The following is a 14,610-nucleotide window of genomic DNA, read 5'->3' as shown; positions in this document are numbered from 1 at the left end:
TGACTTGTTTTCTTGTTATCGACACTATTGTTATTTCTATTGTTATTGATCCACACCTTAAATCCGTAACTCTGTAGTATCTTTTTATTGATGGTCAGTATGTGCATCCTCGCCAGTCCACTTTTGTGTTCACATCTTGTAAGGTTTCAAACCTTTTCACATCATATCTTAGATACAAAACTCAAATACTAGGACTTGTCTCCTTTGTACCTAATTTCATCCTGGATATAAAGCTTACTCTTCAATGAGGCGAACCAGCCAGCATTTCTATGTACAGTCCTTCAGCCTTCATTTGTACGTAATTTTCAATTCACTACATTTATCTCTTTACACATGAAGAAAGCCTATTCCAATAGCGTGGAGCCTACAATCGGCAACATAGAGTTACTCTCTGTACAAGACTTATAATAGTGAGACTTTGACATAGGGATTACTCTATTGCTTAGATGACCAGTCAACATTACGGTGGAACCTCTACAAAATTAATTGGTTCCAGAAATCATTTCGTAAATAGAAGATTTTGTAAGTAGCAATGTTACTTACAACTTTATTTTATAAATTACCATTAGTTGACATTTTAATGATGTAAAACAGAAACAGTCATGATCTGATGAGGTTGGTTGCTGATTTATGTCTCTGTTCTAACTCACTGCATCTGAAATATAATGAAGTTTAACAAACTTGCTAGGGTTGTCTTTTTTACAACATGTAACAACTTGGGCTATAGACAGTGAAAAAATGTAGTTGTCTCTCTCTGCTACAGATAGTTTGGAAATGTGAAGACTGCAGTATGGAAATGGCTGGCATATAGAATGAAAAATAGTGTTATCTCCTTTTGTAATAAATCATTGGGGCATCACAGATGTTTGAAAAATGCATTTGGGCGTATTGACTAAAATCTGGATAGACATCTGAAACTTAGAAAAAAACATCTGAAACTACTAAAGAGACATCTAAAACTACTAAATAGACATCTGAAGCTACTAAAAGCAAATGTCTCTTATGCTCAATAGCAACATTACTGCTGATCTTTACAATGGCAGCAAGGAATGCAAAAATAGCAGCCAATACAAAAGAAACTAAAGGGAGTTGGAGATTACATTATGAGTGGAGAATTGTAAAGTGTGACTTTGAATGTTGATTGAACAGGTGGTAGACATGTGTGTGATACCCTACACACAAGATTGTAAGATTGAGCCAACTTTATAAGGGAAGGAGAGATGAAAAGACGCTGGAGGATGGAGAGATAAAAAGAAGATGGAAGAAGGAGAGAGAGGGAGGAAGAGAGATGAAACAAGGAGAAAAGAGGGAGATCAAGAATGAAGAAAATGTACAAAGGGGCTGATAGACGGAAATAAAAAGTAGGAAAGATGGAAGAAATGAAGCATACAGCAGAGGGTAGAGATGAAAAGATATGGAAAGGTGAACAAAAGAGAAAAAAATAATAAGAGATAGAAAAGCAGGAAAACGTAGGAGGGAAACCGGAAGGAGAAAGAGAGGTGAGACCATAAATAAGCATATTTACCTCCATTTAACCTTCCCTAGCCCAGTCCTTGACCTTATCCATAGCCTCATGCTGATATTTTACCAACTACAAATACAGCACAGCTGACAGATATATAATCATAAAGTTAACATAAGCAAAGGTTTTTGTAGAAAATGTACACAGAATGTAAGAAACATTTTAAACACAGAATTCGGAACTTTATGTTCATGAATACTTGTGCTAACACCTCTCTGGACGCATGTTTTTATAGGCATACACACACTTCCATAAGCACATGTCTGTGTAATAGATGTGTCTATGGTAACATGTGCTGTCCTTTTCATGACTGTATTTACACTTAGTTTTTTGTGACACAGATATCCAATAAGATTGGTTATGCTTCAAACTATTGTACATTTCTATTGGTCAACCAAAGAGAAACCTAAAAGAACATTGAAACATTCCTACCCGCTGGTAAGCTTGCTGGAAGTTCAATTTGTCGGCATCAGTAAGAGATTTGTCTGTCGGTTTCAGATTTTCCATGTTTTGTCTGGCAACCTGAAACTTTTGTTTGATTTGTTCAAAGAAATCTTTTGCATTTGGTGTCCCAGCCGGACGCTTAGCAAAGCTTTTTTCGAAGTCTTTACGAAACTGCTTGGCATGTTCCATATAGGGGTTGTACCTAAGCATGTGAGACCAAGTGAAAAAACAAGTACTGCAGGAGAGCAAAACTCCACAAGTAAATACGAAGCTTAATACACAGTATGCTGATGGCAAATGATATGCAATAATATATATAGTATAATATATTATTTTATATTATATGTTATATTATATAAATAATATGCAAATAATATAATATATATAATATAAAAATAATGTGTATAGCCTGAGTTTCTCACACTATCTGATGATCTTAAATAGTCTATAAATCAAATCTAAACCAGGCATGCCAAGTGTTGGCTGATCATGCAAATCATTTGGATTGTATTGCCAAAAATCTTGATTGAATAATTTGACAATTTATAAAATAATATTTAATAAGCCAATCCTGTCTTACAACAAAATAGTTATAAGACAGGATTGAATATCAGTTTCATCGACAGCAATGAATGAATTAGTAAACAGACAACTATATCCTAATAACACGTCATACTGTAATATGAGTCATACAGACAGACATATGTCACTGACATTATGACAGTAGATAACTAAAGAGTTCAACAGAATCTGAGTTATCTATATAGATAATCATGTTGCATCGGCTAATTGTGCTAATAAAGAATGCACAACAAGAATAACAAGATAACTATTTTAAAATATACAAACATTTCTGTTCTTTGGGCTAAGTATAAAATAATCGCAATATTAAAGCCCTATTCACGAAATGTTTGCAATAAACAAATTAAAATCTTTTTGTATTTGCACAAAGATTCATGTTCGGTTTCGTGAAAAACATTTATGAGCAGAGTTGTGTGCTCTTCATTTGAGAGCAGTCAAGATGAACGAGGAGACAATTTGTAACTTTTGTAACAATTTGTAACCTACATGTAATACATTCAGTGAAGTGCGGAGTAATGTTATTAAAAAGCCTTATTCTTAGATTATACATTCAAATAATAATGCTAATAATTCAAATGCCAATAATTTTTTGAGATGAAGAGAATTTTCTGTGCATAGTCAACTAACAAACACTTTCTGAAGCTCAGGCTTTTGAAAGAAATGTGATAATAAGTTACCTGCTTATAACTTCTGTCTCATCTTCATCAAATTCAACTGCTGCTGACTACAATAAAAAGATAACTTTTAACAAATAAATATATTACCACGCTAAATAAATTTAAAGTAATTTGTAAGTTTTTTTGGGACAATACTGTAAAATAACCATTCATACTGCATATTAGGTTGAATTGAAAGGAAATGTCTGAAACAGCATGAAAATAGAAACAATTCAAGTCACAACTGCAGCTGAATTTAAAAGGAACAACAAGAAAACAAGAAACATGCAGGTAGAAACTTACCTGAGCCAACAAAGCGAAGAGACAGATGACAGTGAGGACCTTCATGACTAGACTCATAGACACAATGACTTATAAACTATGCTCATTAGACATAGTTTATAATGAGAGGTCTTGAGAGACAACAGATGGTAAGAAATTCAAGATTAGGGTTGATATCAATCTACCTTAGCAATAATACTTTAAATGCCTCTGGCTTCATGCTGCCAACTAATAAAAAACTTTGAGGACACTTGGGTATTCGTATTAGCTGAGATTCTTGGCTTTGCTCTTGTGTACATAACATGCACATCATTAGTGCTTTCAACCTACCGTATGAAATTTAATGCTAGACTTCTCAAGTACACCACAAGTCCATTACTATTTCCAAGCATATCATATGTAGGATGACATCATATACTACCAGTGACATCACACATTATCAGTGGCATCACGCATTATCAGTGACATCACGCATTATCAGTGACATCACGCATTATTAGTGGCATGATGTATTATCAGTGACATCACACATTATCAGTGGCATCACGCATTATTGGTGACATCACACATTATCAGTGGCATCACGCATTATCAGTGACATCACGCATTATCAGTGACATCACGCATTATCAGTGACATCACGCATTATCAGTGGCATCATGTATTATCAGTGACATCACACATTATCAGTGGCATCACGCATTATCAGTGAGGCCACGTATTACCAGTGACATATAATATTATTACTGACGTCGTGTGTTACCAGTAACATCACGTATTCCCAGTGACATCACGTATTAACAGTGACATCACGTATTACCAGTGACATGATATATGAGACATGATATATAGTGACATCGTGTATTACCAGAGACATGTATTCATCCAATTATGAAAACATAGAATAGGTCAAATCCAACATGCTAATAATAATCATCGTCGTCATCATCATGACCTTTGCCATGAGAGCCCTTCCATTTCTCGACCAACTTCTCTACATCGTCTCGATAGTCTTTCAGCTGAAACATCGAGAGCATGCAATATATACTTTTACACTAGTTGACTGGTTGCTCTTAAAGGAAGCCATCGATGGTTGGTTTGTCACCTTCTAAAGCTTCAGGAGTACAAGCAAACAGATTGATAAAAGTTGCTTTTCATATTGTTATTTGTTTTAACTTAGAACTTGGGACATCTTACAAGGAATCTATATATTTCTCAAAGTATGTGTGTATGTGTGTCCCTCCAGCTATAGCTATTAAATTGTTGGAATAAAGAATCCATAATGAAGAATATTTGAACTCGAACCCTACCGTTCACCAGTCCGATGCCGTACCCATTAGGCCAGAGAAATCGAGTTCTTTGCTAGCCGATATAAGTCGTTATATGAAAGCAATACGCAAGTGATTGTCATTAGTTAGCTTACTAAAATTTTTAATTCAAAATCTGCCATGCTAATAGCAAGTGGCAAGCAACTCTCATTACTCCTCATTGTTATAAGCTGATTTTTAATACTCGGGCAACACCGGAAAACACAGCTAGTATTAAATAGTGATGACAATATGTGGCTAGATATTAATGCATCCAGGTTTTTAAAAAAAGAAACATACATCCAGGTTCTCAAGAAAAGAAACCTACATCGAGGTTCTCAAAAAAAAAACCTACACCCAGGTTCTCAAGAAAGAAAACCTATAACTTGGTTCTCAAAAAAGAAATCTACATCCAAGTTCTCAAAAAAAACCTACATCCAGATTCTCAAAAAAGAACCTACATCCAGGTTCTCAAAAAAGAAAACTAATATAAAACCATATAAAGCATGAGTAGAAAATTTTCGATTTCTGACAGTTTTTGTTCACTGTCTTCGCAATGATCATTATAATGCATTATTTTGCTATTATAAAAAACTCTACAGTGACCATATTACCAACGGTGGTGACATCTAGCACAAATAATATTTAAACAGCAAAATATTTGGAATAAAGCTACATTCACACCAACCGATTAGCAAACAAAATTTTTATGGACGTTCTCTGAACGATTTTACGGGAGTTACCAGCCCGATTTTTTTCATACACACTAAAACGACTGGACCGAGAGTGGGCGAGTATATAATTTTTTATTTGCAGGGTCAGATAACTTTAGCTGATATATTTTTAGTTAGTCAAGATTTACTTTTTGTTGACTGTTTCCTACAGAGTTTCTCCTGGATGTTTTTAGCAGGTTTACTAATTATCTTGCACTGCCCAGTTCATCACTAATAATGGACAGGAAATATTATAGGAAATAAAGTAGGAAAGACAATATTTTGCTAATAGCATCCACTTCAATTATTATACTTAAATGCTTAAATAACTGAACGTGAGTAAACAGTTGATAGCACCCTTCAGAGATGCTATCCACAGAATTATTACCCACATTTGAAACTATGACGAAAAAATGTGCACGAATGCGAAAACAATTATGGTGGTCATCTTAAATGACAATTTGTTACTCGCTGCGAGAGTGATTTCATTTGCAACTAAAATTGAAAATTGGTCTAGAATCGTCTACCGATCGGGTAAAGCCAAATAAAAGTTCTCTCTGGTCTCCGACATTTTCACTCTTTTTACATGAGGCGATTCTCAGCCAGTGGGCTGAGAATCGTCCAGAATGAATGAAATGAATCCAGAATTAATCATCCAGACAATCGGCATGAAATTGACTGATGTGAATGCAGCTTAAGATGTTACCAAATGATGAATAAAGGTACGGCCACACATACCGATTTTTTCTTTGATTCCATGGCTACAAAACATTTCTTTTTAAATAATAACAATTCGTTTTTAGCAACAAAAGTTCTGTTGTAGAAAGAGTTGCCATCTTTAGCGCATTGTATTTACTATGGCAAATCGCGTTAGTATTTTTCTTGGACTATATAAATTGCAAAAGCTGCTAGAATCGTGCTCGCTAATAATTTGTTTCGCCAATTAAAAGTGTTTGGTTGACGATTTCGGTGTGCATGCGCAGCTCTAACAATTCTGTGAATTTCGGCCAAATAATTTTGTGTTTTACGTTTATTTCGTGATTTCGGTCAGAGTCCACGAAGAAATCGCTACGTGTAGCCGTACCTTACACTAGTGGCAGTCATAAGCAGGTACTTGAAACCCTATAACAACAGACTAGCATGTGCCACCACCGTATAGACAACTCGGTGTTATTCCTTTATTTAAACGTAACCCGTACCATCTGTTCGGCATGCTCACGAAGTTCATCTTCCGGTTGACCTGTTATGTTCAAATGTTTGACCCTTTCCATGGCCTTTTTCACATCCTCGTACTTGTTTTTAATCTCGTGACTAACAGCCTTCTGGGAAGACTTGTCATCAAACTTCCTGGTCGCCAAGATGTTGCCAATAAACTCTCTGAAGCGAGCGATGTGCCCTCCCAGAGAGGACCTACAACAAAGTTATTGAATGTAAGAGAGAGATTTTTGCGAGAGATTATATAACAAAACATGTTCTTCCCTTCAAAAATGTCTTAGTTCATTGAATTAGGCCTAATTGGAGCGTTTCATCCACCTTGTAACTTTCTTGCTATGTATGAAATGTGCTGAAACACTCCAAAATGACTTGATTAATTGAATTAGGCCTGATTCAAGAGTTACATATAAATTGCTCTATTAGTATGTAACCTTGAAGTATATTAGAACCTAACTTCTGACTGGTTAACATATCAGATCTTATATTCTGATTGGTCCATCACCTGATCATCATATATTCTGATTGGTCTATCACCCAATCATCCTATATTTTGATTGGTTAACTAATATGACCTTTACATGCAAATTGAGCTGCAACCTTTTTGGATATAGATGACATGAGCTGAAACGCCCTATTCATTGAACCTAATCAAGCCTTTCATTCTAATCGAGCTGCAGCATTAGAAGAGGATTCATCCCCTCTTGTCAGACACCGAAGACACGGGCTGTAAATTCACAGCAGTGTGTTAGTTCACTCATCTACCAAAAGACCTGTTTAATTCTGTTAAGAGAATATCAACCGTACACCCCAAACTATGACTGTCTACGTAATACACGCTTTTTATTTGGCTAATGCCTTGCACTGTAGTCTGGACACCTTGTGTTAGAGTTGCACAAACAAGAGAAGATAATTCTAAATGAATGTCAATCATTTGATACAAGAGTAGATGATTTGTGGATGGCCAGGTCTGCAGACGAGCTTACGCCTTGGCTGAAACTATAATAATTCTACAGTTGAGGTTTTTGTGTAGAAGAAAGCAGATATATTGAATTGAGTCAGGTAAACCTTAACCCAGCCGTGATAGTACATTTTAAATTGGCCAGCTGTAAATGATTTGCCACAGAACTGGATCTATATGCATGTACACTACTTATATTTATACACCATAAAGCACAATGATGAATTTAATATTTGCAATTACTTTTTTCCTATGTGATCTTATTCCCCACTTAACTCGCATTATATGTTTCGATCTATTAAAGAACTTGTTTTGCATAAATATGGATGCGTTCTATTGTGATCAACTCAACTCACATGTTACGTAAACAGGAGTTCTGTTCCAAATTATCAAATAACTTGAAATACTAGAGTGGAGACTCCAAAGCAGGTTCTCAAGGTTGACATGAAAAGATAACTCTTAATACATCCTTGTTAACTCGTAATCTTGCTATACTCCAGATCGTCACTAAAATTTCTTGTAAATTGTTGTGCAGTATTGTTCAATAAAGAAAACAACATAGTCAGAGTTGTCAGTTTAAAATTATTCAAATTGAAAAGATAACTCCTAGAACCTGTTATTGTTGCACTAGTCACATGTATGTACTGTACTATCAAAACTTCAATCAAATACAGTAGTACAAATCTAAAACTATAGATGGATAACTACAGATAAGATAGAGAAGGGCTTGGCAACTGTGAGCTCACGGCAATGGCTGTGTTGATCTATAATGACCTTGTGAGTATGTAGCCAATAGGCAGACTGGAAATGTTTGCTGCAGTGTAGTTTCACTTTTTATGTTCCACTTTTTCACTTTCAATCACATGATCATCGAAGTCCTAGTCCAGGAGTTTATAATGCTGTTACAGTCCAAGTATTATATAGCAAATGAATAATACTTGATATGGTACGAAACATAAAAAATACAATATATACCGTACTTTTCTGACTATTAGCCGCTACTTTTTTCTGACGATTTGAGCCACGCGGCTTATATAAAGGTGCCGCTATTCTGTGGTATTTTTTCACCGCTAGGGCGCATTAACCAGAATCTCCGGTTAGTGCGCCTCTAGCGGTGAAAGAAAATACGAAACAATGCCTAACAGTACTGTTCCATTAAACACTTGGTTAAAAAGCGTTGGTTAAAACGGAACAGTGCCGTTAGGCACTGTTCCGTTTTAAACAGCAAAGTTGCTGCGGCGTTAAAGAGCACCGTAATGAGTTCTGCGGCCTATGTATTGTTTTATTATCACTTTTTGAAAAATAAAGCAGAAGCGGCTTATATAGGGGTGCGGTTTATAGTCCGAAAAGTACAGTATGTAGACTTTTCCGCACATGGTAATGTCTAAAATACTAACTTTTGAACATTTTCCTCATTGAGCTGTTTCTTAGCTGTATCAATCTTCTTGTCTGAGTAGTAATAGTCCCTCTTTAGCTGCCAACAGTATAAATTCATTTATTTATATTATAAAAAATTATTGAATCTGAGGGTGTTAACCACATTAAAGTGCTGTCAATTTCTATCTTGAGACATCCTGGCACTCAGACTTCAAACATGATAAACAAATGGTAGAAAAATACTTTCTGATTAAATCACTGAATTTTGTTTTAAAAATCTTTAATTTTTAACATAAAAAAGTTTGAACTAAAAAGGCCATTGCTACTTGATCAATATCCTAACATCGTGTAGTATCGAAGAATATGCGTGTTTGAAATCTGGCTATCTCAAGTCCCTGGTAAAAGTCTGTGGAAACAAAAGCTATACCTTATGTTCTGATACTTTTGCATGGTGGATGAGTGAAAAAAATTGGTCAAAAAATCAAGAATAGTAGAACCTAAATTCTGACTGGTTAACTCATCAGATCTTATATTCTGATTGGTTCGTCACCTGATTATCCTATATTTTGATTGGTTAAATCATCTGGTCTTACTCTATTTTGATTGGTTAACTTTTCTGATATTCTTTTATTCTTATTGGTCCATCACCTAATCTTCCTATATTCTGATTGGTTAACTTTGATGATATTTTTATATTCTGATTGGTCCATCACCTAATCTTCCTATATTCCGATTGGTTAACCACTTTGATCTTTCTATATTCTGACTGGTCCATCACCTGATCTACTTATATTTTGATTCGTCTGTCACTTGATCATCCTATATTTTGATTGCTTAACTAATCAGATCTTTTTTTATTCTGATTGGTTCATCCCCTAATCTTTCTACATTCTGATTGGTTAACTTACCTGCTCTTTCACAACCAGGTAGCATCGCAGATGTTCAACGCCAGTGAGGTTAGCTCTTTGAGCCTCCAATGCCTCCTTTGCCTGTGAATACTGGTCAGAGAGGATGGCCTGTAAGGCGGCTAGCCCAGCTTGGTCACTCGATCTGTAGTCGTACATCGTCTTGAAAAATGACAGGAAGTCGTTGTGGTGATGGTAAAAGGGGGACTTATCACACTGGCTCATTTTATCGTGAATCCAGGCTCCTACTCTGCCGATGAAGCTACTGCAAAGAAAATCAGGAACATGCGAGGATAATTAAAAATAGCAGAAAACTACAAAATACTTTAATATATGAACTCTATAAAACCAAAGCTAATAATTTTCTACAGTTATACCTTGAGACATGAGTATCGCAACATGAGATACGAGGACAATTCGGAGCAAATATTCGCCTTCAAATACAAGTTTGAGATAACAGCAGACGGTTCTCGAGGAAACTATCAGGTAACCAAGTATATGAGAGGCTACTTATCAGAGCAGCTTCACTCTCTTTTTCGTCAAACCAATTTAAAAAGAACCTTAGAGGACCGGCTGAAAGTTGAGGTTGAAGCAATTCTAAATGCGAGGCCAAAAGAGCAAAACCAGAACAAAAATAGAGGTATAAGGTTGAAAATTATTTTCAAGTATGTGTTTAGTAAGCAAAATTCATTTAAGTTTTAAGTTTAGTGTTAGTGTAAGTAGTGTTACAAGTCTAGTGTACCAAATGCATTACTGCTGTTAAATTTCCCTCACAACGCTTTTAGTCACTACCTCTTCCTTGAAAGTATGAACATCATACAGTACTATACATAGTGATACAATGTTACATTTTATTGCAGATTATAACCCCTAAATAGGTAACTGTTACTTTATGATCGTAAGTAGTGAATTACAGCTTTTTCCATGCTAATATCCCGTTTTCATGAGTTTTTTTTTAGATGTTATGAACGGATTACTTTGTATTTAGTGATTTTGTATGATAAAATTTGACTTGAAATACAAGTGAATTGATATACAAGCTCAATTCTACAACAAGCTCATACCTCAAGGTATGACTGTATTTGGTGTGTAACTCGGTGCACCTCAAAAAGCTTTCTGACAATTCAAACGATGGAAACTGCTTATTGAATAGAAAAAGGAAAAACAGAGCGAATGCTGTCGATTTTCTTACAACATAAAATATTTGAACAAGGCTTATCGCCGTTGGTAGGTTAAAACTGATTGTTTCCTTACCCTTTTCCAACAGGGTAAGGAAACTGCTAGTATAACTACGACTAACACTCCATCAATAAGAGTAATAGTACTACTCTCACCACTCCTACTGTGACTAATAATACTAATGCCGGTATAACTACTACTGGTCCTAGTATTGGTACTGATACAAAAACTGCTTCTACTCCTACTGAGATTACCATTACTGCCTGTACTACTAATGCTAACACTATAACTATCACTATTAGTACTGCTACCACTACTACTAACTGTACTAGATGTTAATATAGTACAAGAGAAGTTAGATAGCTGAAAGCACTGGATGTTAACATGGTACAAGAGAAGTCAGACAGCTGAGAGCAACGCATGCTTTCAGCAAACCAAACATCTTACCTTGAACCATGGTGCCTATTTTTGTCATCATCGTGAGCACCAATGGATAGCTGAAACATAGAAAGTAGACTTGACATATACACTTTTACGTTACAATCTCAGAGATCTCAAGGAAGTCATTCTATCTAAACGTTGCTGATAACAATTGACTATACGAAGCAGGGAACTTTCATGTTGCCTTAGAGTATAATGTCTGAATGTACCAAACTCTGGAAAATTTCCACAACAGATGTTTACGCAACAGAATTTTGGTGTTGATGCCACAATACATGTCAGTAGGCTGACAGTCGTGTACTCCGTGAGAGATCATCATGTGTAATAACTACATGTACAAATATTCTATGACTAGCCAAATGCTTGACGTTGCACGGGTATTAAAACAGCTTTTAAACAGTGGCAGGTAATGTAGGTGCCTGCCACTTGCCATTAGGCTGGCACATAGCCAAAGACCAATTTGAGTATGCTACTATCTGTATTGCTAGACTTACTAATATGAGCCGTGAGAGCAAGCTTTAGTCACGTCGTGTAATGCAGAATGCTATGACTGTTTTAACCGCTCATATCGCCTCAGGATTTAATGCATCTTGTGTAGCTTAATTGGTAAGATATTTGCCTGGTGAGCAGGAGGTTCTGAGAAGCAATCCAGCATGAAGCGAATATAGTTATAGTTAATTGTTATAGCTGGACAGGCGACACACAAACTTTGAGATTTATATATATATATATAGATTTGAAGAGTGCTGGACTGATGCAGCTGGTAGTGTGCCAGTCTGCAAGATAGAACATCCAAGTGTGATTCCTTGGTGATGCAATTTTCTTTCCAATAAATACCCTTAGCGGGACTCCGTACAATCAATCAGACACAGCTGTTGTCATAACAAGCACTTTATAGCATATACCGTAAAACCTCTAATTGAACGCCACCTTTATTTGAACGCCACTATGAAAGAATGGTTGAAAAATAGAGCGCCATGCATTCCATTAGAGGTAGTTATACCGGGTAACTTCTATTAAAAACCAACAAAAACATAGGAAATTTTACTCAGACGTATTCTCTTCAAAGATTCTACGGACAAATTCTTGATTAGAGCTTTTTCTTGGTGGAGGTGCGTTCTTAGGCCCTGCATCTGGTTCATTACCAGGATAGCCAAAGTATGATAACTCGTCTTGCACAACCCTAGCCACCGTGCGATATGGTTAGCAATCTACTGAGAGAGCGAACAACTCCCATAATGGGCAAAATATAGACAGTTTGTTAACGGTGTGAGCTCTGACATGTGGAGTTGCCTACTTTTTCCACTGCCACAAGAAGCCAGCCAACCCATGTGTAACACCTATACCGCAAATAGTAGACAAATGGAAAACACATGATCTTGCACTGATCATTGCAGATATACCAAGTCAAGAAACTGGAGTTTTCTTCCCTTACATAGCGCTAATAAATGCCGGAAGTCTGTATTATTTTAGCTGCAATCATGTAGGAAGGCTCTCACAATAGCCATGCAAAATTAAACACAAATAATGGTAGTTAGTTTAAAAGAATTTTTGTTTTTGGTATTTACAGGAGCAACAATTATTTCAAGTTTATATTGACATGAACTATTTAGCAATATTCTATACTGTAGCGTGACTCTTATGCAATTATATCCATGAGCAGCGGTCAGTTACAAGAGAGCATAACTCTTGTTAGTCATATATAAATATAGTTTTAGCTTGTTGAAAATATTTCAACACAAAGTTTGTTCATATTGCCAGGTGCATCAAATGGTGTCAATTGCATCAATTGTTGTCGATGGTGTCAATATCACCATTGACAACAAGTTATTTTAAGGCTGCAAGAAAGATGCCAAATGCTGAAACTCAAAAAGTACAGTTTTTTAAAATATATGGAAAGTCTTTACTATAATAACTGATGCAGAGATAAAAGAGTACAGCATACAGGCTTTGAACCCACAAGATTCAGTATTAAAGCATTCACCACCTGTACCGACTATTGCCTTCTACAATTTAAGAATTATTGTGGACACACTTATTCTTTGTAATTTATGGACAACCCTGATGATTTATCAAACTAACAGAGTGCTCGTGATGATAACAAGAAACTACTATAATAAGAACTACCTCCATCTGAAGTCATGCTCAGAGCAATCGGAAAAAAGATTGCACTACTTGAGAATCAAACCCAGATCTTCGGGTTTGAAGCTAAGAACACTACCACTGCGCTACCCAACCACCTGTCAACTTATAAGAATAACTGCAAATACTTATCACATATGATGATCTCTCATGACACACATGACTACCATCGGACTAGTTACGATAATAATAAGAGAGTAAAAGACAATTCACAGACTTACGAAAAGGAGAGAGAAAACCACAAAGATTATTAGTGACTTCATGCTGAGACGATAATGAAGTTGACTCCTTGCCATATGTTGGCATTCGTCAATTCATGGTGTGAGCCAACATCTGGTAACCTTGGAGATTTTGCTATCAAACCTTGCTGAGTGCTTTTGGTGGAGTTCCAGCATATGTTAGCTTGTGCTCCCATCACTACTGCAATTCACGATAAGAGATAGAGCAGTGAACTCCTAGTTACTTGCAAGTACACAAGAGACTCATCTATTTTTAGGCTATCTGTTTGAAACTATACTTATCACGGACTGACAAGTAACTTCACCAATCACTTTAGCAATTTAGAACCCATGATTAAGGAACACAGGCTATGCTAAAGCTGAAATAGGTTTTAATTATTATTAGGAGAAATTAAATCAACCTTTAATTCTCTTGTTTTCAAATAAAAGCTATAAAAGATGAATTTACACAAAATTTTAGTAGATTTTATCAGAAAGTATCAGTATTTTCCTATCATTTGTGATTATTTTTAATGTTTGATATCTGAAGTGATCTGATAAGATCACTTCAAACTAGTTGTTTCAGGATTAAAATTTTCAGGATTAGTAATGCCATTCATTTTGACAATTTTGTCAAACCTAGATTAAAGTGTGAAACCTTTTGAGAGC

At 35.8% G+C, this 14,610-nt stretch overlaps 2 protein-coding genes across 2 annotated transcripts; both read right to left on the bottom strand.

The window, feature by feature from the left end:
• Window positions 1-525: 525 nt before the first annotated feature.
• LOC137397035 (uncharacterized) lies at window positions 526-3,557 on the bottom strand. The gene is made up of 5 exons (XM_068083317.1): window positions 3,508-3,557; window positions 3,226-3,272; window positions 1,955-2,168; window positions 1,526-1,591; window positions 526-655 (listed from the first exon to the last, which is right to left on the bottom strand). The coding sequence occupies exons 1-4, from the start codon at window positions 3,550-3,552 to the stop codon at window positions 1,532-1,534; spliced, it is 366 nt and encodes a 121-aa protein (XP_067939418.1). The 5' UTR covers window positions 3,553-3,557; the 3' UTR covers window positions 526-655; window positions 1,526-1,531.
• A 796-nt stretch (window positions 3,558-4,353) lies between these two features.
• LOC137396908 (uncharacterized) lies at window positions 4,354-14,151 on the bottom strand. Its single transcript, XM_068083205.1, has 6 exons — window positions 13,945-14,151; window positions 11,588-11,637; window positions 9,965-10,226; window positions 9,077-9,153; window positions 6,706-6,916; window positions 4,354-4,505 (listed from the first exon to the last, which is right to left on the bottom strand). Exons 1-6 carry the CDS (start codon window positions 14,017-14,019, stop codon window positions 4,410-4,412), a joined length of 771 nt encoding a protein of 256 aa, XP_067939306.1. The 5' UTR covers window positions 14,020-14,151; the 3' UTR covers window positions 4,354-4,409.
• Window positions 14,152-14,610: the final 459 nt, after the last annotated feature.

The sequence above is a fragment of the Watersipora subatra genome, chromosome 5 (assembly GCF_963576615.1).
Source record: "Watersipora subatra chromosome 5, tzWatSuba1.1, whole genome shotgun sequence".
Classification (NCBI taxonomy): Eukaryota; Metazoa; Bryozoa; class Gymnolaemata; order Cheilostomatida; family Watersiporidae; genus Watersipora; species Watersipora subatra.
The sequence above is the reverse complement of the archived record's forward strand: the minus strand, read 5'-3'. Positions and strand labels throughout refer to the sequence as shown.